Source organism: Emydura macquarii, unplaced genomic scaffold (assembly GCF_026122565.2).
Source record: "Emydura macquarii macquarii isolate MOO-44397 ecotype Brisbane River unplaced genomic scaffold, CSIRO-AGI_Emac_v2 contig_1483, whole genome shotgun sequence".
NCBI classification, from domain to species: domain Eukaryota; kingdom Metazoa; phylum Chordata; order Testudines; family Chelidae; genus Emydura; species Emydura macquarii.
The window spans coordinates 10,392,061-10,418,486 of NW_027131620.1; the positions used below are offsets into that span (position 1 = coordinate 10,392,061).

Below are 26,426 nucleotides of genomic sequence, written 5' to 3' on the forward strand. Positions count from 1 at the left end.
TAATCTGGCATGGCTGACTATGTTTCTAAATTTCAAACCACCGCTTTCTCTTTTAAAAAACATTTTCCTCTGCTCAGATTAAACATTTGGATCATACATACAAATCAGCTGTTGAATGATTCACGTACAAAATTATTTTCTGGTTCGTACCCTTAATGACATATTTTTCCCACTTTCTGTAATCTCTTTAATGTTATAGTTTATATACCTGAGCATTTAATAGCAATGATTTTAAAAGTGGGAGGGGGAGGGAGTAGGGTGCGGAGGGGGAGAACCACAAGGAATTAAAATACTGTTACAATTGATTGGACGTTGTTCTTTCAATGCATGATATTACAGGGTGTCATCAGGAGGGGATTCAATGGAGAACCATGGGGTAGAGTTGGGTGAGAGGAGGAGAGGGAGGGAAATTCCTAGTGCTACATCCCATAGCAATGGACCCAGACCTAGGCTGACCAGATAGTAAGTGAGAAAAATCAGGACAGGGAGTGGGGGGTAATGGGTGCTTAAGAAAAAGCCTTGAATATCAGGACTGTCCCTATACAATCAGAACATCTGTTCACCCGACCCAAATCTGATCTCCTTACTCTAGCAAGACTCCCTCTAATGGGATGGCGTACTTCAGGTCATTCCTAAACTCACAGCCAAGAGATAGTTAAAGGTTTTATTCTAGCAAGCTCTGAAGGCCATCTGTGGATCAGCCCCTGGCTCTATTTGTTTTGCAAGGAAGCAGAGTCTATAAAGAGTTTAATTACACCATAGAAGTGGTTTTCTTTTTTGCTAAACAAATATTTGCAGCCTATTCAGGGTGACCAAGCATTCAAAGTGAAAAAACCAGGAGAACTGCCATGCCTGTCGACTGGAAGACATGAAGAGAGCACTGTGGTGGGGAGGGGAGCAGGGTTTCAGCAGCTGGGTAAAGCATCCCCTCCACCTTCTCCCCCATTCCTGAAACCCTACAAGCCATCCCAATGAGTCTAGAAAACCCTTCACAAAGCACTTTGTATTCCACACTGACACCCTGCTTCCCCTTCCCCCTGGGGCTGGGGAATTGACACAAACCCTCATACTTCAGCATGTGAACCAACTTCTAATTCATGGGAATTAGAAAAATCTTTCCCAGAAGCCACTTATTGTTTGGAATGTCTGTGACTTTAAGTCTATTTCAGTAATGGGTGGGAAATTGATGTTAGTCGGTGACTAGTTTTCCCCCATGAACACAATCCCTCCTCACAGTGGGAATGACTGGAGTCCCAGGTCATTTGCATGCAGTCTTCTGGACCGTGAGAATACAGGAAATGAGAGAATATTTGGGGGGGGGGAGTTTATTTCATTGATTTAAAGAACAGGTTGTGCAAAACATCTGGAAATCACAGGAATATGGGACTTAAAAATATTTTAAATATACATTTGTAATACAAAATAATTTTTCACTCTGGTAAAGATGAAGTAATCTGTCCAAAAGCTTTTTTAAAGCTACAAAATATAGTTAGATATTACATATATACAGCTTACAATTTTTTTCTTCTTTACTGTATCCAATGCCACTAAGATGTAAAAACAAATTCATCTGGGCCTTTATTGCTCAGTATAATAGAAACAGACATCTTCTAAATCATTGGGGTCTGGTTTTAGAATTGCACATGCAAAAAATGTATCCAAGTAATCTACACACGTGATTGTGTGCAGAATTATAGTAATTGTGCATGCAAATGATCATTCAGATGTCTTAAAGGTCATTTGCACATGTAATTCTAAACCCATGGGCCTGGAATTATCTCTGGGATGCCCAGGCGTTCCAGCTAGCTAACAACCTTGATTTTCCTTTTCAGAGTGAAAATTTTCCAGCATAGCCCCCTGCCTGTCAGTGTATTGTTGTGCTTCCAGTAATGGTTCAGTGAAGTGTGCTTGTCATCTTCATAATGTGTGGATTCATAAATGTTTTGATCAGTTACAGCTGCTTTATCCTCTGCTCCAGTGCAAGCACTTCTCTTTCTATTTCATAGGGGAGGTCGGCATTAACTTGCTCTTCAAAATATTTCTTGATTTCTTGCACCTCTTTTTCCCAGAACTCTTTGGAGATATCAAACAGTTCTGTCATGTCAATGCCTTCCAGGCCTTTCAGGTTGAAGGCTGTGTCAGCAGGGATGTAGCCGATAGCGGTTAGCTTGGCACAGGCCTCTCCACGGATTCTGTTGAACATCCATTCCAGCACACGGGAATTCTCCCCATAACCAGGCCACAAAAATTTTCCTTGCTTGTCTTTTCGGAACCAGTTAACATGGAAGATCTTGGGCAGTTTTGCAGCTGGGCGATGTGCCATGCTAAGCCAGTGGGCAAGGTATTTGCCAAAGTTGTAGCCAAAGAAAGGCCGCATGGCAAAGGGATCATGCATAATGATTTTTCCTGTTCAAAGAATGTACGTAGAAAGTAAGATAATACTTCTCTCATATAACATTTGAACCTGCCAGCAAAAAGAGCTTTAAGAAACTGGTTAAGTGTTATCCCCAATCTACAAATAGAGAAACCGAGGCAAAAATTGATTGAGTCTGAATTTCAGAGGCGCTAAGCCTGGTCAACTCCACTTTAAGTAAATGGATGGTGTGGGTGGTCAGCACTCTGAAAATTCAGTCCTAAATGTCTCCAGTGGGGCATCCCCAAACTAGCTTGCAGGGCCCATGCAACCTGTGGTCTGTAGCAAAACCAGGATCACACAATGACTCAGTATCAAGTCTTGCAACTCAGACTGCAGCATCCTGTTGAGCACACTGTACTCCTGCTCCATCTTACCTACATGGAGTTGTTTTGCTGCATGTTGAAGTTTAGGTTAGAATTGTTTTTAGCTCCAAGAAGAATATTTTGTATTTTGAAATACTTCACAATTTACAAAATTAACTCCCAACACCAGATTTTAGTGTCTATTAATTTACACGTGGTCACAGTTGGGTCTCCAGAAAGGACTACTTTTAATACGAAAAGGCAAATTAGATTTTGATTTACCTTTGTGCTCGGCAGCTGCTGTTGCTTCAGATCTCATAGCTGCTCCTATAAATACTCCATGCTGCCAGTTAAGGGCCTCGTATACTAGGGGCACACCTGTAGAGAACAAAATAGCTTCACTAATCAAAGGTCCAAAAGTCTTTGCTATAGCAGTTTTAGCTACCTGCGGTACTGCAGTATGCACGTTACCATAGCATTCAGTTCCTCTTTTTCCTGTTCTGTAATTCAGTTCTTTACACACACACATACACCCAGCCACCCACCCGCACCCTCTTACTGGAAAATAATGAAAGCCAGAATTCTAGCTTTCTCTCTTTGGCCCACTGAATCTTTAAGTATTTGAAGCTGTTCTACTGTGTATAAATACTTTGAGTTGGGGGGAGAGAGAAAGAGAGACTGACTCAGTAGTCTGGTGGTTACAGCACCCTCATAGAAGGTGGGAGACCCAGGGTCCAGTCCCCCTGCTCCAATCACTTTTTAATTAGCTATCCAAACTGAACAACATCAATAAGAGAGATTGAGGAATCGCCACACTAGAATATCCCATAGCTGTGGTTATAGTGCTCCCTTCAGAGGCAGGAGATCCCAGTTCAAAGCCTTTCTCCCAACCAAGCAGAGGAAGGAATCAAACCTGGGTGTCTTACATCCCAGGGGGGTGCTCTAACCACAGGGCTAAACATCATAAATTGGGCATCTCTTCCTCTTGTGGCCAGATTTTGAATGGGATTTAGTCTAGTAGGCAGCTTCACTTCCTCATCTGTAATATGGGGATAATACTTCATTTCTCCCACCCTTTCTCAGTCTGGTCTATCTAAATTGTAAGCCCTTTGAGGCATGGACTGTCTCTTACTATGTGTTTGGCCTGTGCCTAGCACAATGGGGCCCTGATCTTGGTTGCGGCCCCCGCGGGTTAACATAATACAAATAATTATAATGTGTTGGACACCCAAAAATCAGTGGCCACTTCCGAAAATGTGGTTGACTAATCTAGTTATTTCCCTGCTCTTGCTAGTCAGGGACATCACGGTAGCAAAGACGGTGTTTCAATCCAAATGGTGCTAGCACGGTTTCAGCCATAAAGTGGCTGGGACTTTAGTCTTGATAAACATTATTGCAGCTCTTACCAGCAGGTCTACGACCTCCAAATATTATACCCTCAATCGGCACTCCTTCTGGAGAGTTCCATGCGGGGTCAATGATTGGGCACTGGCTGGCAGGGGTGCAGAATCGAGAATTGGGATGGGCACAAGGCTCCCCTGGAGAAATCAAAATATTCCATGACTGCAAAGTTAACTTGAAATATGATGAGAAATCCAAAAAGTCCCCCAAACATGCAAAGTTACCATTCTCTGGGGTCCACTTCTTGTTCTTCCATGAAGTCAGTGTCACTCCTGATGTGAGTGGTTCATCAATGCCTTCCCAGTATATGCCTCCATCACTGGTTTCTGCAACGTTGGTGAAGATGGTATTCTTGTGTATGGTCTTTATGGCATTGGGGTTTGTTTTTATTGACGTCCCAGGAGCAACTCCAAAAAATCCATTTTCTGGATTGATTGCCCTTAAATTACCTGGAATTTAAGCAATACAAAACAATGATACAAACCCAACTCACCATTTGAACTCTTGGCAGAATAGGATCCAGGGACTTTAATGAGAGTAGATGGTCTCTAGAACAATTAAGGGTCCCTAGAACAATTCAGCCTTAAAACAAGAAAAGTTACCTTGCTCATCAAATTTCATCCAGGCAATATCATCCCCAACACACTCGATTTTCCACCCTGGCAGAGTGGGGTTCATCATAGCTAAGTTAGTTTTTCCACATGCACTGGGGAATGCTGCAGTAAAGTACTTCTTCTCACCCTCTGGATTTGTGATTCCCAGGATCTATCGAAAAATAAATGTGTTGTTTAATATGCTTATTTTTTCCTGCACTTCTATTATTATCAGTAAATGGTAATAATAAAGCATGTTGGAATTGCATTAAATTATATGCAGTTTTTTTAAGAAAAAAAGGACTTAGTATTAGACTTCAGCAAATAATTTGTAAATAGTATTTTATTTGAGAATGGAATACCTGTGAGCAGATCACACGTTTTTCAAATGTATTCATATATTTATTCAAACTTTATTATTATGCGTTACCTAGTATGCTCAATCAGCTTAGCGACGAAGGGAAAAGGGAGATGGGGCAGTAGTTAGAGTGGCGAGTGGCGTCAAGGGTGGGATTTTTTTTATAATAGGAGTGACTAGCGTGTGCTTATAGTATGAAGTGAAAGAGCTAGAAGAGAGTCAGAGGTTAAGGAGAGGAGAAAGGGAAGGAGTGACGAGTGTGGAGATCAATTTACTTCATTCTTTTTTTACTTTATAAATTAACAATATTCAAACTTTGATCTGTGTTGATGAGCTGTGCTTGATGATCAGGCAAGCCACATGGTATTTTTCTGTTCCCTGACTGGATCAGCATGGCAAAAATACTTGTGTGAATGAATTTAAAATTTCTTTGCCATGAATACTCAGTGTATAACTTGGAAATTCACTTTCCAGGACCGTTTTGTATAATTGATACTCGATTGCTCCAATGAGAGTGGAAAGTGAACACAGGAAGGGCACAAACACAGCCAAATGCCATTTATTTTAAAAAGCAAATTAATATTTGCAGGATTTTTTTTCAGCTCTGCTTTTAATATTAAAGACACATTTACGAACTATGGACCCCATCCTGCAAGCTGTTCTATGCCTGCAGACTCTTATTCCCATGTGCATCCTTATTGAAGTGAATGGGGTCTGTGCAGGTACAGAGGTCTGCTTACATGGAACAAATTTCAGGATCAGGGCCTAAACAAACAGAAGGAAATCTTGCTTAGTTCCCTATTTTTATATTTTCTTCTATAACATGCTCATTTATCTATAACGCAAACAGTTCCCCACTGCTGCGTAAGATTGTTGTGTGTATATATATCTCTCTCACATCACAGTAATATTCATGCTAGACTGTAATTCCACAAATATCATGTCATAACGTATTCACACTGAGCTGTTTCAATGTTTAATTGCTTTTAAAAATGCACTTATGATTTTAACGGCTCTTACCAGCATGTGCTCTGCAAGCCAGCCCTCTTCCTTGGCAATTCTGCTGGCAATCCTGAGGGCAAAGCACTTTTTCCCCAGTAAGGAGTTTCCTCCATAACCACTGCCAAATGAGATGATCTCTCTGCGATCAGGAATATGAGCAATCAGAGTCAAATCCGGGTTGCAGGGCCAATTGTTTACTAGTGGTTCTGCAAAACACAATGTGTTACTTGTGAACATAGGAATGACCAAGGGCCATCTAGTCAGGGTCCTGTGTCTGATATTGGCTAGTACCTGATGTTTCAGAAACCCTGCTGTCAGCAGCTGTGGGATAATCTGCCTCCTAGGAAGGCCTTAAGTATGTCCTATTTCTTCACCCGGGACTCGACCCTGCTTTTGTTTCACACCAAAACCTCTCGTTGACTTTATTGGGAGTTTTCAGTGTGCCACAAATACAAAATAGGTGCAACATATATGTCTGAGAATTAGCCAACGTTAAAGGTTAATACAATTACTTACTTTTTAGCGGTAGAGGGCACCCAACTGAATGAAGACATTTTACAAACTCTCCATTCCCTAGGGCTTCCAAGATGGCTGTTCCCATCCGGGTCATGATCCTCATACTGGCCACCACATATGGTGAATCTGTCAACTCAATCCCAATCTTGCATAAAGGAGACCCAATGGGCCCCATACTAAAGGGGATGACATACATTGTACGGCCTGGAAAACAGGAGCAGAGCCGCGTGAGTGAGACATGACCAAGAATGTATTGTTGGAATAATCATTAAAAAGTACATTGGTTTTTTTGCATTTTCTCATTTCTTTACCGCTTTCTCTATCTTTTGTGAGGTTGTTTCAGATGATATTTATAGATCTGTTCCCGTTCATCAGGTTATGTAATAAAAGGTTTTGTTTTATCTACTAGTAGTTTTCTGTGTTTTTAAATTATAAAAACTGGTGTGCTGTGTCGGTAGAATTCACAAGGAGCAAGAGCTCAAATTCTCTGCTAGTGTAAACTGGTGGAATTCCATTGAAGAGAATTTGGCTCAAGGAGTCGGACTCCTGGGTTCTTTCTCCAATTTCCCATCTACTACTGACTCACAACTGATTTCAGGAAAGTCTCTCAACCTTTCCACGCTTTAGTTGCCTTTCTTTAAAATGGGCAGTAGAATGACTGCTTTATTTCACAGGAGCTGATGATCATATATGTGTGGAGAGCTCTGAGAATGAAAGGTCCTGAGAAAATGCGTTAGGCGCCTAACCTTATGTGCCAAAATTTGTAAATCTTAGCCAAGTTATTTGTATATTTAAAATATTATTTATTTATTTATTTCTGTATTATTACTACTACTGGTGTTTCTATCATTACGAAAGTGTCATGTTAATGTTCTTTTTACCTTTCATGCACCTGGGGAATCTGACGCTGAATGCTTTCTCGAAATCTTCTTCTGACATCCAATGACCCAGCTGGCTAATTCCGGTTTTCGGGATCGGAGTGGTATCTCTCTGCTCCTGAGTGATAACGACTGTTTTGCTTTCAATTCTTGCCACATCCCTTGGATCAGTGAGAGCCAACCAACTATTTCAACAAAAATCAGGAAATTGTGCTTTGGTCATTAAAAATCGTAAGTAGAGTACATTTAATTCTTTCATAAAGCCCTTCTGGCACAATAGAGTAAAATGCTTTGGAGGAGGTAAGGTGACACAGACAAAAACATCCAGGTATCTTTCCAGACAGTCAGAGGATAGTCAGTTAAAGGATCGGTTGAATGAATTCTATCAAACAAAATGTCTAAGAATGTTGTGGGATGAACTGACAGTGTCATGTCTTTAGAAATGTAGCTGTAGTTTATTTACATGTTATCTCGGCTTCAGCTTCACCATCAACTGGGACTGTTAACTCACAGGGAGTTATAGAGCTTGACTCTATTCTTATTAACACCAGTTTAAATCAAGAGTTACACCAGTTTTACACAGGAATCAATGGAGTGACTCCTATGCAGGGCAGAGGCTCTGCAAACACTTTAAATACAGGTGTAAGTGCTTGCAGGATCAGGGCCTAAGTGAGATCAGAATCTAACCCATTGTGCTGGCAAAGCACTTTGAAGACTTAAGGTGCTACGCAAGTCATATGGTATGGGTTTCTATTCCTGAATTGGATGACTTATGTAACTAACTTATAGAACAGGAATTGTAAACTGTGAATATTCCATTGAATAATACCATTTAAATTAGCTTTGGGTGACTATTCAAGGATAAATTGCACTTTTCTTACGTACACAAATGCTCATGGAAAGGAAACACTAAAGGGTTTTGAACATGGTTGAAATGAAATGCCTTTTTGAATGTAAACAATCATGGAAAATATGTACCACAATTCTCTCAGCTCTAACCCAGACTTTCTTTTACATACATTTGTTACTTACCAGTTCTCATACTTCTTCAGCTTCTTGATCATGCCTTGTTCTACCATGAGATCCAGAATGTTTTTGTTCTCTTCCTCTGAGCCATCACAGATATGAATTTTAGCAGGCTGGCACAGCTTGGCAGTGCTTTCAATGAAGTATCTCACTTCCTGAGTCAGGCTCTTCAAATCCCCCTGGATGACCTGTGGGGATATGTTCAGTCGAGTCTTCAGTTGTGGAGGCATTATTTGTAGGCTGCAGTAGATACTGTCTGCAATCTAAGATCAAACGTTTGGCCTGTTAGCACATTACACAACAATTTCTAAAGGAAGGAATATGCTTTCCTAAAAATCCATTCACTAATAAAAAGACTGCGTATTAGATTTAATTGTGTGCTTATGGTAATAAATCTAATTCAAAATCTCCTGATCATAGATATGGAATTTAAAGCTCTAGACAAATGCATACAATTTATATATAGAAGCTCTACTTACTTTCTGTAAAAGAGTTCAGAGAGGATTTTGCTGCTTCTTTTAGCTGTTAAGATTTTGCCTACTTTGGACTATTGTGATGATTTACGTCCAAGGAGGAATCCTCCTCTCTTAAATACTCCTTGCATGCTGGAGTCCTTCCCACCAGCTGAGGTGAAATAGGCTTGTCCCCTATGTCATCACAGGATGGTTCTTGGAACACTGTCGTGAACAGTTATCGTCATGAACAGTTGACAACAAGAAGCCCTGAAGAGGTAATTATTTAACAGGCTTGATTAATGAATGCTCAAAGCAGAGATTCTCGGCCCCTGGATTTACTCTTTTAAGCAATTACAAAACTTGCTGGTTTGGCCAATCTTTGAACTAGTTTTGCTCTGATGCAAAAAGTGTTGTAACTTCTCAATATGTGGGAAAGGTTGTGCGCAATGAATGGCTGGAACTAGAACACCAGGGGTAGTAAAGTATAACAGACAGCCGGGCACATCTTGTATGTGTGCGTCTGCTAGTTGGCTGTGAACTGGAAGCTCATACAAAGTGTGTTTACTCACCTTGGAAACATAGTCTGATGTGGGGATAAAGTGCAGCTTTGAACAGCAATAGAAGGAGAATAAAAGAGCACATTACACAGTCTATTCACACATCAGTGTATCTGGGGGGTTGAAGTCTGTGCATGAAGTTCTGCAAAGTTATGCCAAAATTATTCTTGCTAATGAATTTCCTATAGGGTTAGAAATAAGCAAAAGCTCCGTTTCTCCGAGCCCGGGCGTTTCCATATGTACAGGACTGATAATCTCAAAATTCTGTAAATTCCCAGTGTGGTGAGCAGTGGCAGCTCAGCAACTGTCTGAGCAACTAAAAAAAAAACTTTTGTTGTTAATTTAACAGGGTTACTACGGAAAATGTAATGTTGTATCTAGATTCCTACCCAAGAAAAATCACAAAACTTCTTTGTGTTTCACAAGGGAGAGCTAATAGCAGTTCTCAAAGTTAATAAAGGAATAAAATTAAATTCTCTTTTCCATACGTAACTTCCTGAGAGGCAACAGCAGCTGTTTTGCCATTCATTGATATCATTTGGTTGATGAAATGATTGATCCCATGGTAACACTGTGAAAGTATTTCGTTCCTGCACTGGTCCTAGTGATAGGGCCAAATTTGCAGAAGTCAGGCATTCAATTGCACATGTAATTTGTCTGATACGATCCTGCCCACAAATCAGACAATTGAGGGCATCTGCATGCCCTAAACTCTTTGGAAATCTGGCCCATAATTGCTTATGCATTTTGCTATGTTTAGGTCTTTAGATGTCCACCTTTAGAACATGCTTTCCATAAAGAGAAGCTTGAGATTTGTATGCATGGGCACTCCCACTCTGGTATGCACAAATACTGCAGTGTTGCATGCAAATTGTGCATTTACATGCACAAAGAAAAGTCACAAAATTAAAAACACCACGTCAACCGGCTCCCTTATAGGCAGTCATAAGATCATAAGAATGGACATACTGGGTCAGAACAACAGTCCATCTAGCCCAATATCTTGACTTCTGACAGTGGCCAGTGCCAGATGCTTCAGATAGAATGAACATAACATGGCAATTATCGAGTGATCCATCCCTGTTGTCCAGTCCCATCTTCTGGCAATCAGAGGTTTACAGAGGGACACCCCGAGCGTGGGTTTGCATCCCTGACCATCTTGGCTAATAGCCTTGATGAACTTATCCTCCATGAATTTATCTAATTCATTTTTTAACCCAGTTGTACTTTTTGTCTTCACAACATCCCCTGGCAATGAGTTCCACAGGTTGACTGTGTGCTGTGTGAAGAAATAGTTCCTTACAGCATTTAAATCTGCTACCTATTAATTTCATTCGGTGATCCTGGTTCGTGTGTTATGAGAAGGAGTAAATAACACTTCCTTATTTACTTTCTCCACACCAGTCATGATTGTATAGACCTCTATCATATCCTCCCTTAGTCATCTCTTTTCCAAGCTGAAAAGTCCCAATCTTATTAATCTCTCCTCCCTAATCATTTTTGTTGCCCTTCTCTGTACCTTTTCCAATTCTAATATATCTTTTTTGGGATGGAGCAACCAGAACTGCACATAGTATTCAGGGAGTGGGAGTACCAGGGATGTACATAATGGCATTATGATATTTTCTGTCGTCTTATCTATCCCTTTTCTAATGGTTCCAAACCTTCTGTTAACTCTTTTGACTGTCGCTGCACACAGAACTGATGTTTTCAGAGAACTAGTCACAATAACTCCAAGCTCTCTTTCTTGAGTGGGAACAGCCAATTTAGACTCCATCATTTTGTATGGATAGTTGGGATTATGTTTTCCAATGTGCATCAGTTGGCACTTACCAACATTGAATTTCATCTGCCATTTAGTTGCCCACTCACTCAGTTCAATGAGATTTCTTTGTAACTCTTCGCAGTCAGCTTTGGACTTAACTGTCTTGAGTAATATGGTATCATCTGCAAATTTTGCCACCTCACTGTTTACCCCTTTTCTACATTTTCACTCCCAGTCCCAGCAGAGATGCTGAGCACTGAATGAAGTGGTCTTTCCATCTCCAGCCCATGTGGGATTTCACGCTGATGGAGCATCCGCTGTACTATGTATGTGTGTATATATATATATATATATATATATATATATATATATTGGTTGCTAGGACAGCAAATCTGGGATCTGACTTTAGTCAGGCTATTGAGCATTATGAAGCAACAAAATTGGTGTCAGTGGCCTAACTAATGAGGTACAAGCTTGTATGGGAATTCAGAAGCTGTCAAAAGTTCAAGTATATGCCATTCGGTAATGTTTTTCTAAAGAGACTTCCATTAGTTAGACTTCATTGTTCTGGACAATTCATCTCTTGGTACTGGAATGCAAAGCCCTGAACAGAAATATTGTGCAAAGCCAAGCCTATCTGTATTGCACATAAAAATTCCAACCTGACCCACAACCAATACCTTTTAAAATTCCATCCGTTCGAAGGGTCTCTTGTGTGAGGTGGTGAGTGACTGGCAGAAACAGCTGTCCCAGGAGTGCACTCTTTTCTTTCCGGCAAAGTCTTTTGTTGTGTTTCGTAAAAGCAAAGGAAAGAAAATAATGAAGTAGCAAGAGATGTCCTTGCTGCATAGCTAGGTCAACATTCCTGATAAAACAAAAGGCTGGGAAGGCACGGCGTAGATAAGAGACACTAAAGATTGCTTCAAGAGATGACAGTGCATTAAGAAAGGTAAAAATCAAAAGCAATTTAACGCTGAGAGGAGGGTTGCCCGTGCTTTGGGCCCACTTACCCTGCTGGGTTCCATTGGTACTTTGGCAAAATCAGACTCTGTAAAATGTTTCAACTTTGCCAGATCAGCAAATTCTGATGAAGCAAATGTTATGCTGGAATTTTTCCAACCAGCTCTAAGCTTTATATGTGTTAATTAATATATCTTTTTCCTGTCCTGAACTCATACGGTTTCCCGTCCCGTCCATGTGCATCGCTAATATATAAGGTGTCAATAGATGGCACTCAAGAACATGCGGCATTGTGCCCTGGTTAGAGGTCTATGGCTGGAACTGTCTATTGCATTAAATATCATTATGGTCCCTGTGCAGGGCAGTCGGGAAGGAAGCTATGGGGATGGTTCAGGGGCAGACGAGGGTTGGGACAATGGGATGTGTATTTATGTGGCCTCAGTATCATCACACAACTGCAATATCGTGGCTTTTGCCCTGGGGTTGGAGGGTTTCACCCAGACCTTAGCTTGCAGGTGATGGTTTTCAGCTAGAGTCAGAGACCGGGAGAGAGAGAGAGATTCTGCAGACCCAGCCAACCAATAGAGCAAACACGTTAGCCAAGAAAACCCCTTCCAAGAACTAAGCTGCCTTCACTGATGACGTGGTTAAGGTTGTTGACAAACAGGAGCCCAAATAGGCAAATCAAAAGGAGCCCTGTCAATTTCAGCTCACAGGAAACCTCCATGTTTGCCAAATGGAATTAAGAAAAATTCTTGAAGATTTTTCTTAAACTTGTGAGCGGGCCAAGTTTACTAACCTTCAAAGCATAGTCCAGGGCACATTGCATTTACCTAAGGATTATCCTGTGCATGAGCTAGTGTGGGCTGTTTCCAAGTCATCACTAGGCACAGACAGCAGGTTGACTGGTGATCGTTGCTGCCTATTGTCAGTAGTCCTGTGTATATTATTTTTAATAATGCATTTGTGCCCAGAGGCTATGGTGATGGGCTCATAAGAAATCACTGTATTGTATATATAAACAAGCAAGAAAGAGAACGTAAAATAACAATGTTTATATCTGTAGAAAAGGGCAAAAGGCCAGACTCATCTTAGTGACATCGGTGTAAATCCAAATTGATAGCACTGCTGTGTGAACATATGTCCGTTTCATGTTACTTTAAGGCTTCCAAACTTTTTCACTTGTGATGGCAGCAGAATTTGAACACGTGTGCGCATATACTGGGCAGTGTTGATCCCTAACCAATGAATGCTTTGCACTTGGGTAGCACCTATCATCAAAAAGCACATTACAAATACTCCAGTAAGCTTCACATCACCTCTGTGAGGTACGCTAATATTGTACACATATGACAGTGAAATAATTGGAGCATAGAAAAAGTAGGACCATGGTTTTCAAATGGTTCTTCTCATTTTAGGGACCTCAATTTCTGGGTGCTCAATTTGGGGCACTAACGAAGTCTGGGTTTTGAGGTGCGGAGTATCCACAACTGCCAGCGTAATTCAGGGGGTATTCAGCCCCCCTGAAAATCCAGCCCCACTGGTCTCATGTTGGGTGACCAATATTAGCTTGCACTGCTGCTGCCCATAGTTTTAGCTAAGCAAAAGACTCTGGTTCCCAGGACTGGCAAATTTCACCAGCAATAATGTCAGTGGGGAAAATGTAAGTGTCTCAAATGGATATTTTGTTGTCTGTTTTAAATGAAAAATACTTTTTTTAGTAGTAAGTGTATTATAATACATCGCATCTAATAGTGGAATACAAATCCTCTGCATTGAATTTTTTCTTGCTCCTTCTTCTCTGTACTTTTTTGACACTTGAATATATGATGCTCATCGGGTTTCTTTTTTGAAAGCTGTCAAATTATTTAAATGAGTGTGAATCTGACATTTCCAGATGATAGTGTTCTATAAGTGCCTTGAAAAGAGTGTTTTCAAGATGTCTCCATTTGATGGACACCATTCAGGCTGTTCAAAATAGAGGTTGTGAGTGCTTCAGTTTAGGAATGACTTACCAGAGCTCAATAAAATAAAATGTAATGCTCCTCACTACTGAAGAAAAGAATGTCTCACACACAAAGTTTTAGACTTCATCACTACAAATGGACATAGGTGCAACAAAGCACTCTCATGAGATCTGAAAGTCACTCAGGTACAAAATTATCTACAATATACTTGGAAATTCTGAGTTCCTCACATAGCTAATTATTCCAGGTAGTGTCATGTTAAAAAAAAAGTTTTATGTAACACCTGTTTTGTTTTCAGATGATAGATTTTTAAAAATCAATTTATTTGGACTGCACAGGGAGTCTATGACGGAGCCAAGAATTGAGCCCAGCTCCATTAAGACCCAGTCCCCATCTTAAACCAAAACAGATGTCACACACAACCTTTTTTAACATGACACTACCTGGAATAATTTGCTATGTGAAGAAACCACAAAACCGTCCTTCCTCTAATTTCTCAGGGCTAGATCCAGAAAAGGTGTTGCAAACTCAGATGTGCTGTGCATAAGAAATACAGCTGAGCTGCAAGACCTTGCATTGGACTGCAGAACAGGGCCTCTGTAGGGAGAGAAAAAAGGTTGCAGACTTTTCATTACAGTGCTTCCCCATCTCACCTGTTTCCTCTCATCATAAATGTTATTGCATTGTTTGCTTTATGCAGCTTGTAAGATTACTTTATTATGCTGAAAAAATCCCTAAAGCAGCATAGCTTTCAACCTGGCACAAGATTGCCTGAGAAGTAAGGTCTGCTGAGTTACTGAGAGAGCAAAGAGAATGGAACAAGATATCAAAACATATTTGGTCTAGTTTTATAGTTGTGCCAGGAAAGCTAATGTGGGTTTGTTTTTTCATTTGCATTTGCCGCTCCAGCATTTGCCACTCCAGCCCCTCCACTGCACATGCTGAAGCTTTGTGAAAATGTAATATAAGCGAATCCATGATAAAGGAGAAAATGCATTAGCAGTGACAGCAAATGGATCCATGTCCCTTGTGGCTGATGGAACTGAGGAGACTATCTGAGCATCCTACTAGTAAAGATTGTTAATACCTTCTTGAGGGAAATCCAGGTGTACCACATAGCTTCTATTCTGTACTCAGCTGGTGACCCCCACCTCAGGGATTCCCACTTCCTGCATGAGGAAGGGGCAGGTGACAAATCTCCTAATGCCACCTCCGTGGAATAGTGAAAAAGCAGTTAAAAATGTAGGACTGGGATTCAGGGGAGCAGGATTCAATCCACACCTTTGCCTCCGGCCTCCTCTGTGACCCTGAGCATGTTTTCCTTTCTGGGCCTTAGTTCCCCATGTGCAAAATGGGGAGAGTAATACTCCTTTTCCCTGCTCTTGTCTATGTAGATTAGTCATTTCTTCACAGTCTTGTCTCTTTAGATTTTAAACTCCTCTGGACAGGGACTATCCATTACGATTTGTATGTAACAATGCCTAGCACGGTAGGACCTTGATCTAGGTTGGGACTATTGTAATGTACATAATAATACTAACATTCTCTCTCTCCTGCTCGTATCCTTTCGATAAATGCTTTTCCTTTCACCTAGAACTTATTTTCTACTTCCCTACTAGTACGTAGGCATTAAACTGGATTTAACCCTGTTTTCTTTTTCAAGTAAGCTTTGTTCTATATTTTGCTCAGGAAAGTAGCTGTGCTGAATATTTCAAGCTCCCTGTAATAGTGGAAACAACAAGGGCAGGACAGAGTAGCTGATCATGCAAAAATAAAAGCCAAGCTCTATAAAGGTCAGAAGGCAAACATTGTACCTGTATCAGGCAGTATGTATCTCCTGGGTGCCTGAACCTGACTGCTTCAGGAAAATCAACATGAGAAAAAGCAATTGAGGGATGTTTTGAGTGTTTACTGATAAACACTGATTTAAGGGTTATTTGGCCAGCTGAAAGAATTTTATGTACTGTACAATAACTGCCCAGTACATTTCTATTAGAAGGAAGGTAACAAGAATGATTCCAATGTAGATTAGTTGTTTGTTTGTTTGTTTTTCAATAAACAAAAAACATTTTTGTTTGATGACCTGCAGGTCACCATGAAGGCATATTAGCTCTACTGTTGACAAATACAAGATATCATTGTCCAGATCAGCAAATCTAGCATCACTCATAAGCAAATGGATACAATTTATTTTAAGGAAAAAAAAGTTTTTATTACGTCTGTTTTTTAAAAATGGCCTGTGCATCTTAACTGACTTCTCTAATGCAAATAAAGGAAAACAAAGTAACCCACTAATCGCTAACCTTGGACACTTTATTACATATTAATTAGTAGTGTGGTTGCACCTACAAGACCAGACTCCCTTGTATTAGGCATAAACATATAAGAAACATCTCTGCCCAAAAGATCTTACAATCTAAAACGAAAGATGACGGGTGGATATGAATAGCAGACTGAGGAAACATAAGATAACAGTGACATTGCAATTAACAGTATAATAAGCAGTGGTCACAGCACACCACTTGCCTAGCCATTATCTGTAGGCATCATGGCATATGTTGGTGTGAAGGTTTGTTCACACCACATTACCCTGGAAAGGATTAGTGAGGCTGAGAAGGGGCCAATTAACCAGATAGGCCACACCTGAGGGGAATTAGGTGGCCTAAGTAATTCCAGACTGATGATGGAGCCCAGTTGAGACGGAACAGGCACGGCTTGTATAAAGCCAAGAAGCTGGCAGCAGATAGAGGCTATAGCGGAGAAGGCTACAATCACCCTCTAAGCATTAGAGTGGGAAAGATGGACACTGAGGGGGAGTAGAAACTCTGGGGATCCAGGGCCTGAAGGAAGGGCTTACCCAGAAGAGTGGTGGAGCAGAAGCCTCCGAGAGGCAGAATAAGAAAAGGCTCAGGAAAATAACAGCAAGGTGGGATGTTGCAGACTTTAACTGCTGATTAGAGGTCCCTGAGCTGGAACCTAGAGTAGTGGGTGGGCCCAGGTTCTATTACCAGCCACTGGGATGATGGCACAGTCAGCGCAATAGAGTTGAAGACTGCCTGAGTTGTTTTTTCCTGTAGGACTTTGAAACCCCAGAAGGGGAAAAACTCAGTGACTTAGCCAGAGAGCCAAGCTACACAGAAGGAGCAGCCAAGTCATAAAGAGGAAGTGGACTGAATCCCAGAGGGTGAGAGGGACCAGGACAAGAGCAAACGATGGATGGGGTATCAGACCTGGACAGAGCTAATCCCCAAAGCAGCAAGGAGGAGGCACCCTAGTAGGGTGTGAGCCCTGTTACAATGGGTTTGCAGACGAAAACTTAAAGGAGGACTATATGGTGTTCTTGCAGACTTTTAAGAGGAGTTTCCTTCATGTAGAGAAGCAGCATGGGAGGCATTTTTATATAACAGCTATATTACCTCTTGATGGAAGAGCACACTGTGAGAGTTGTTTGTGGTCTTGACAAATTATAGTATGTCACAGTGAAAAAGGAAATGATCCTAAAAAGCAGGATGTGAGTGTAGATTAGGAGTGAAGCCACTGAAGTCAATGAAGGTATACTGATGTGAAATCAGAATCAGACCCGAAGAAGTTTTGCGCACCCCCTTCTGGACTCCTCTGAGCTTTAACATCAAGAGGCATTGCTCACATGTTTTTGTACAGACTCTCCCAACTCCTCAATGGCTCCACGGTTCATGCAGGTTCGTGATCCCAAGGGGAATAATTTGCATGTGTCGGATCATTGCTGGCCAGAACACAGGAACATATTCATGCTGACTTTTGCAGAATTTATGTACACGTGTTTTTGGAGCATTTCCGAATGGAGACAAAATTTGAACCCCTTTGACTGGGCCTGTCGCTCACTGATATATTTGAAACCATGATTTAATTTAATAATTTAACTCGTCCTCTGGTGAGTTTATTAACTCCTAAGAGCTGATGGCTGCCCAGGCACATAACCACGGTTCTCAGAACTGTTTTCCTGATTAACGATTAACACTGTGATAAAAGCAAGGAAACATGAACATCCTTGAAACTTGTTTCTTTCATTAATTAAGTTAAATCTTTACTATCTCTTCCCATTTGTGTATCTTCACTGCTTTGCCAATCAAATTCTGCACTCTTCAACTTGTTTTCTTTAGGTTAGCCAAAATAAATGGAAAACTTTCTGCTTTCTCAACTTGGTAATTCTTTGACTCTTGCACAAATAGCAACAAGTATCAAAAATACTAAGCAAGGGGGAGCTGTCTTTAGAAAAATTGCTATTGATTAAAGAGTATTTTGTAAATACCGTGATCTTCTGAAAATAATTTTGTTTTGCTGTTGTTTTATAGAGCACCAGAAGTTTGCACAGCACTTGGTATGTACAGAGGGCCTCAATGTTCTGCTGGTGTGTAAACCGGCGTAGCTTCATTGGAGTCATTCAGACTAATGCAGAGATCTGCATGAAAGGGAGGAAGTGAAGGAGGAAAAGGAGGGAGTGTGACAATGGGAAGTGAAAATGTGTTCCAGCTGATTGGCTGGGGAGAGGCAGGATGACAAGGTGTGATGCTGAGAGTGGGATGAAAGGACAACAGTGATACAGGTGGGAGCAAAATGGTGAAGAGCCTTGGAAGCAAGAATAAGAAATCTTCCTCTAGGCCTGCCTCCAGTGTCATGGAGGGTTCCATGGCAGAGAAATCAATCCGATTTTGCCGTGCAAAAGAAGGGAGTGTTTTGTGGGGCGGGAAGATGGGTGGCAGGCTACATGGCAGTGTATAGAAGGTGGGTGGAGCAGGTCATTGACTCAGGTAGGGATGGCTGTGGCACCAGAGGATCCTATGCTATGTAGATCTTCCAGTTCTCTCTGAAGGGGTGTACGTGGAAGGGCTACCGAGAGTTGGGCCTCTCTGAATTGTCCGCCCACCACCAGCAGGCAGCACAGCAGAGGTGGGAGGGACCTGATAAAGATAGGTAGTGGTAGATCAAGGTATTTCTGACTTTTTTTTTTTTTTCTCAGAAAATTTGTGCCATGCATTAGAAGCAGCGTGGGAGAGAGTGCATAGGTGCCTGTGGAAGAAAAGGTTTAATGAACAGTGAAGGCTGCACATGCCAGCAAAGGCAGAAGTCAAGGATGCAATAAGGTAATAGTTCTGCTAGGGAGGACAGGGCTACGTTACCCACTTATTTTCAGTTAACTGCAAAAACGGGTATAGTAATATTTAACAGGCGTACTATGAGGCTTAGCTAATGGTTGTATAATGCTTTGAGAGGTTTAGATGAAAAATGCTGTTTAAATACAAAGTCTTCCTTATTATTATTTATTATTTTATAGGATTTGTGATGTTAAAACCCATTGATTGAAGATTTTTTAATTTACTGGAAGTAGGCTCAGCTTGCTTTATCCATGATCAAACCTGATTGGAGATGCAATTCAAATCATTAAGATGTCATGTACATGTTATAAGCGATGGGTATTTTTACAGACTATACACTGGCTCCTCAGTGATTGATAAGACACGTGATTCTTAAGATAATCAAAGAAAACAGAAATTTCTGCCTCCAAACAATCGTCTGCTACACAACTGGCACAAAATTACCTGCCAGTCAGATGGCTGGTTTACACTATCCAAACCGGACACCACTGCTGACCTTCCGTGATGGATTTGGGATTGCTCTGTAATAAGTGATGAATACTGTATGGTGACCTAGTTACTGGGATGTTTTCTGTATGAATATATTGGCTGTGTTTAATGAGGAAAAACAAGCAGGAAAGGATAAAAATGGCTAAAGATAAGACTTCCCCTCCTCCCTCAGCAAACACTTATGGGTTGTTAAGAGACCATGCCAGATAGATTCACTTGGATTATTTTACCTTCATCTCCAGCCAACCTACAAAACAGGTTCAGATGAGAAGGGACCAAAGCCTGGGAACACAGAAGGATAAAAGACCTCTTGCAGTTTAAAAAAGGCCCCTTTCTATCGGAGGGGTGGAGGGTACTTTGAGGGGATGAGGCTGAGACATAGTCCTGGGAGGGTGTCTGAAGAAGTTTGTCCTGCCTAGCTTACAATCAGGGGATGGTAAGCCTTTAGGTAAGAGGGACAGCGTGTGGATTGTTTGCTTTAAAATTCTCTTCCTCTGAATGTTTTGTTCCTACCATTAAAATAAGCAATACTTTGGTTGTAAGAAAGTTGTCCAATCACTATACCACTAGTCACAGACTGTCGGAGGAAAGAACTGCAGGGACCCAAACTCCACCAGACCTTCTGGGTAAGCCCGGTTGATACACAGCATATGGTAGCCCAGGGCCCAGTCTAAGAGTGGGAGAAATGCTGAATTCCACCCCAAAGGCACTGGGCCTGACACAAGGTCTGAGGGGGTGCACTCAGAGACCAAGAAAGGGGACAAAGTTGGAGCTAGCCCTGTAAATGTGACACCTTCTTCCTGCTAAATGAAGGAAGTTAGATGCTTCCCAAGGAATGCGTCAGCGGCATGGCTTCTCAATGGGACATTTGATTAAAAGGTTGATAAGCAAACTAGTTTTTAAATATTTTTCTGATCCAGTTCATGTTGCTGAGCAAACTTCCTCTTCAGGGCTTTCAGCTGAAAACAGCTTCCATATTCCTCAGATACAATATTATACATTAACTGTATTTTATAAAAGGCCATGTACATTTCCAGAGGTTTATAATTATCAGCATTGGGTGGGACTTTCAAAAGCATGGAAATGGCTTAGCACGCAAGTCCCATTGACTTTTAATGGAAGTCACTTCTGTGCTTTAGAAGATCCCACCACGGGGGGGGGGGGGGGGGGGGGGAATCCCCCTCCCACAATTTAAACATTGCAATAAAGAGACTGCAAAGCAACCTGCAAAACAAGGGCTTGCTTAACCACAGCTCTGAGCACAATGTGGTACATGAACCACACCAACACAAAAGCATTGTACCTCAGAGGGGGACAGTCTCAATTTCTCCTTAGATTCCTCATTGCTCCTTGAGGAGGGAAGTAATAATTTATTGCTGGCATATGCCTGCATTAAAGTATGAATCCTCCCAGGCCAGCACAGATTGTCTAGCTGGAACATAAAGGTGTGGAACCAAGATTCCATCCATTTCATGTCCCTCCATTCCCCCTTGCTTTGGAGAGGATGTAATGAAGCTAGTAGCCCCATTTATTCCTAAGTGCCTGAATGCTAGTCCTTGTGGAGGTGAAGGGGAGGGCTTCCTTACTACTGCCTTGTGCCGGCATGTAGTCCAAGTCACAGCTGAATCCTAAACTACATCTGTGGAGGTAAATATGCACAGGAACCACAACCTGACTGTACACTTGCATGTAAGAGGCTCTGTATATATTCAGCAGCTTTCTTCTGTATTTGTGTAACTCTGATCTCAGACTCAGGGAAGTAAGATTTCTGTAACAAAAGGTTAAAATATTTTAATAAACAGTCTTCTTTCCCAAGTGATCAACATCCTTCCTGAAATTCAGAATGTATCCTCCACCTTAGCAATCTGCCAGGCCAGCACTTCAGAGCATTAAAGTAATTTTAAATCCACAACTCCCAGTTTCCTGGACTGACCTCAAAAAGAAAATAGGCTTGTTGGTTTTGGGTTTTTTTAAATCTTTCTCTTTAGTGGACATTTTTTCATATTTTAATTACGTTCTCTAGTTGGTCTTTGAAGAAATGACTCATCAGCCTGAAAGACAAGAGAGGTAAAAGAATTACAAGGTGACAACAACACAAAATGCATGCAGCTAGTTTCAGCAGCAGAGTAGAAGCATCTTCAGATCTGAACAGTTTAGAAACAAGGGTTAGAAAATTGCAGTGCAGCAATCCTGAAGCAGGTGACAAGGTGGAGAGGATTATTTATCTCTGTCACTAATAGGAAGGGAAATATCTCTTCACAAATCAGGTGATAGTGAAGATTATCTTTGCTACTGAGACCAGTATTAGAAGCAAAAAAACTGTTGCCATTGAGAGCAGTTGAGGCACTCAGATACCACAATGATGGCCGCACTATAAATATTAAATCAGGCAATATAGAAAAGTGATGCTTTCTAGGCAGGTGCCTCTGAACAACCTTCAAGATGCCATGCTCGTGAAGCTGTTATGAAAGATGGAACATGAGTCTTAATGGGAGTCATGGTTAGGATTAGAATGGACCTTAGAGTGAAAGAAGGAAGTGCATAAATTGAATCCAGCTGAGATGCTGAAAAGATTTGGACTGGTTCTGCTTCGGATCAGAGGCAGGTTGCGGCTGGGTTTCCCTCCTCCTCCCCTCCTTTCCCGACTTGATCCATTGCTATAATAAACTTGATACACCCTGAACTCTGTAGACAGGTTGAATATTTTTCAATAAATCAGCCCTTATTGCTTCAGAGATTTATACACCACAGGCCCTATGCAAAACCTGCTGAGTCAGTGGAAAGCCTTCAAATCACTTCAGTGGGATTTGTATTATGGCCCATGTTAAGGACCTGCAGTAGCAGTACAAAATGTAGAGGATAATTGTTGGTTACCACAGGCTCTTCAGTGACGAGTGGCTGTTTCCTAAAGTGGAAGAATGAGGCCAAAAGGAAGGCTTTGAATTAGTCTGAAGAGCTAAGATATTTTATGGTATATAATGATGGTGGTAAAGCTATTAGCATTAAAATACATTTTAACTAATATTAAGAGTCTCAATTAAATCCATAAATGACAGCCAATTGAGAATTACATTTGACAATCTGGACTAATGTTCTGCTTTTAACTCATGCCAAAATATCCTCCCACCCCCCAAAAAAACATAGAAAGTGAATGCCAACTGTGCAATTTGTACACAGGAAAAACTTTTGTTGGACCAAATGCTGTTCTCTTATCCTGGTACACCCAAGAGCAGAATTTGGCCCAATGACTTCAGATCTTAGATGTGTATGTGTATTCACTTTCATGCACTCTTAGCTTCTTAACAGCAATTTAACTTAATTTTTACAGTTGAACTTCCTTTGTTAAAAAAGACTGAAAAATATTTAAATTCCATTTGGTAAGAACTCCCTAATTAATAATATTTCATACTCATTTGACTCTCCACAAAATAATTAGAATGTTTTTTAAAACATATACTGAGATAAATACAGATTCTTCATCTGATAAACTGAAATGGAACCTTTGGAGTACTAGGTAAAAGCCTGGTTGTAGTTTATAGACAGATGATGCAACAGACAGTATTCGTAGCTGTGGAGATGGTTCACACAACAGACTGTACTGATGCTGTTACCGTCTACTGTGTCAAAATGACATTAGGGAATTTTTTAGTTTGTGGCTCACTGATCCAAATAGCTCTTTTGAATTCAATGAAAATGAACTGAATTGATATTTTAAATTGGAGTTATAAATCCTGAAAATATCAGTTTGTAATGGGCATAATGACAGACTCTTAACTATTACTGCATGGATGGTACTAGTATTAATAATACAGAAGTACGAGGTAAGACAGCACTTAGATGCTGATGACTGTTCAAGTGCAGAGAAACTCATTAAAATGACCTAAAGGAAGATATATAATTTTAACAGCTTCTTTTTCCCCAGTGTCCTTCAACTACCTATTATGACTACATAATACATAGTAGCAACTTGAAGAGATTCAGAAAATCTGAAAGAATCTATGAATGCAGCCAGTGGCACCACTGAGGTACATATATATGTGTCCTGGGTCTTATCTTTAGTGGTATTGAGAGCCCGCAAACTCCCACTGAATGTAAATAATTTGATATCCAACTAAAATGTTATCCACAAATTACTGGAGTAAATAACCTCACTTAAATAACTGCTTTGGTTTGGGTTGCCCTATTAACAAATAACTTAATAGTTGTGAAATTATATGCACTTTAAGTAGCCTGCGGTCACTTTTTCTGGTGTCTACACCTGGAAGTTTACTTTAGATGAGATGGGAATTTGTAGACTGAGCTGCTTTGTGATAATACTATCTACGTTATGTACCGCTGAATGCATTTAAGTGTAAAAAAATATTGTGAGGTAAAACCCCATGTGTGTTTGGTTTCAGCAAGTTTATGGCTAAGGGTAGTTTGTTTCTGGTAGTACCCACTGGAGTGCATGACAGCTGTGGGAACTCAGCACTCGGAGAACAAGGCCCTTTAAGGTTAATGTACTAAAATCAGTCAGGTCATGAGAATCGCTTTCCTAGGGTGATCAGATAGAAGTGTGAAAAATCAGGGTGGAGTTCAGGGGGTAATAGGCACCTATATTAGAAAAAGCCCCAAGTATCAGGACTGTCCCTATAAAATCAGGATATCTGTTCACCCTACATTTTCCTGTGTGTGCATTTTCTAGGTTGTCATCCTGCAACCTGTTGCGTGCAGGTGGATGCCTGCACCCATGCAGAACTCCTCTGATGACAATGGGACTTCATGCACTGACCCCTTGCGACATGTCACACGATCGCTGTCTAGATTGTAAAGTTTTAGTGCCTTTTCCTTGTGTTTGTATAGCATCTATCAATATGGGCAGTAACTGAAACAAATAAATAATAATACCTTTGTTATATGCTTGCAGAAAATGAAATGCATAGTTCCTGGATTTATACTGAAAAGTGTTTGTACAATATTTTAAATGCCTTCATAATGTAAGCTGTGTGCAGAATTCCATTACATCAGTTATGCAGACCAGGACATTCACTGTGGGCTGCTTATGTGCTCAAATAATTTCACAATCACTATATTTTAAATGGGTCAAGTCTATCAGTTCTGACAATCAAAGTGAGAACAGTTTAGTTGAATATCACATAGACTGTCTAGTCCATGACTGGAACCTGGGAGACGCTAGCCTATAGCCATTTTGCAATGTGTCATCCTAAAAGTTAGAGGCAAATCTTTAAATCCTTCCTCTGCACTGATACCTAATGTTAGTCTAATGTTAATATATTAGTAGCAAGTGGGCCTTATAGAATGTTTGGAATTTTAATAGTTTACCCTAAGGATTGAAACTGCTGGTTTTGAAGGATATAAAAGATGTAAGATTTTGTGAAATAACAAGTTTATCTTAAACATTTTTATAAGTGCCTTTAGAGAACTCTTGAGCATAAAACTTGTTCACTAGTTGAATAACCAATCCTGAACTACAATGCAATGTACTGATGCTTATATCTCTTTAATCAGTTTTGTAAAATACTTAGGCTTTGATGGTAAGAGATGATACACTACTAGCAGTCAACTAGCTCTTGAATAACACTCAACTGGCATAATATCCAGCCTGAGTATTTTCATAAGAGAAGCATGGAAATACCTTGAAATAGTTTGAAAGTGGAAGGCCAACTGAGTGCTGTTCCATTTATTTTCACCAAGTGGGAGCACAGGTCAAGAATATAAATTAACACTCAGAAATCTCCCTCTATGACTAAGTTGGGGGAAATATCTGTTTCTGAATAGTTTGGGGTTTTATGGGAGATTTTACTGTCTAGTTACAGGAACTTGCTATGGTTGCATAAAAGAGGAAAACTGAAACTTTGGCTCTGACCATGAAACAAAATCGGTGCAGTCATGAGATCATATACGGGGTCCAGCTGTAGGCTGTTGGCCTTCATTAGCAGGGTAAAGAGGCGGTTCCTATTCACTCAGAATCTCAAAGGTCCTGACTTGTACTGTCTCTGGAAACTAACATGAAATAAGTTAAACCATCTTTTCCGTGTATGCTTTTCCATTCCTGTGTTTCTTGGGTCAGTCTTCATTCATTTCCTTAGCTTGTAAATGCTATTGTGACACAGGGAGTTTCTCCTACAGGCCAGATTGTAGGTGACATGCCTGCAAGGTCAGGCTTTCCTCCTTACCCTGCTAGTTGCCAGGTGTCCAGTTTTCAACTGGAATGTCTGGTCAAAAAGGGAACCTAGCAGTGTCTGGTCAGCACTGTTGACCGAACACTAAAAGTCCAGTCACCTGCAGTAACTAGCTTCTGCCACTTTCAGGGCGGGAAGTGCAGCAGCTGCTGCTGCTCTAATCAGCTGTTGATGGAGAGAACTCAACTCCAGCCTCTCTGGTTGAGACTAGAGACAGGTACCATCACTGGCCACCTGGCAAAGGAGGGATCCTCCCCCCTGTACCCCAACTGTCTCTGGTCCTTTGCTCCAGAGACCAACCATCCCCCTCCCTCACCATGCCCCGATTGGGCGGGCAGGCAGGCTCCACATCAGATCCTCTCAGCCAGGCTCTGCAGGTGACAGGTGAGTCTCAGGACAGGAGAGGGAGCGATGGGGGTGAGGGGAG

The 26,426-nt window shown here is 40.9% G+C and overlaps 1 protein-coding gene and 1 long non-coding RNA gene across 5 annotated transcripts; one reads left to right on the plus strand and one right to left on the minus strand.

Moving 5' to 3' along the window:
* Positions 1-188: 188 nt before the first annotated feature.
* PCK1 (phosphoenolpyruvate carboxykinase 1) lies at positions 189-9,160 on the minus strand. Its single transcript, XM_067554181.1, has 10 exons — positions 8,972-9,160; positions 8,499-8,755; positions 7,470-7,651; positions 6,589-6,792; positions 6,091-6,278; positions 4,722-4,884; positions 4,344-4,568; positions 4,125-4,256; positions 3,001-3,096; positions 189-2,406 (listed from the first exon to the last, which is right to left on the minus strand). Exons 2-10 carry the CDS (start codon positions 8,720-8,722, stop codon positions 1,952-1,954), a joined length of 1,869 nt encoding a protein of 622 aa, XP_067410282.1. The 5' UTR covers positions 8,723-8,755; positions 8,972-9,160; the 3' UTR covers positions 189-1,951.
* LOC137157060 (uncharacterized) lies at positions 7,637-26,041 on the plus strand. 4 transcript variants are annotated; one of them, XR_010920989.1, is made up of 5 exons: positions 7,639-7,697; positions 18,528-18,553; positions 19,193-19,316; positions 23,740-23,842; positions 24,502-26,041. It is a non-coding gene; the product is annotated as an uncharacterized lncRNA (long non-coding RNA). The 4 variants fall into 4 exon arrangements; XR_010920987.1 differs by having other exon boundaries at positions 7,637-7,697; positions 18,528-19,316; XR_010920988.1 differs by lacking the exon at positions 7,639-7,697 and having other exon boundaries at positions 16,692-18,553.
* Positions 26,042-26,426: the final 385 nt, after the last annotated feature.

Bases quoted from the DNA above. Each gene is read 5' to 3' on its own strand.
- PCK1 (XM_067554181.1), bottom strand. From the start codon at position 8,722: ATGCCTCCACAACTGAAGACTCGACTGAACATATCCCCACAGGTCATC. The intron at 6,279-6,588 runs GTAAGTAATTGT...TGTGTTTTGCAG, and splicing joins GTGCCCTCTACCGCTAAAAA to AACCACTAGTAAACAATTGG. The intron at 2,407-3,000 runs GTAAATCAAAAT...TTCTTTGAACAG, and splicing joins AGCAGCTGCCGAGCACAAAG to GAAAAATCATTATGCATGAT.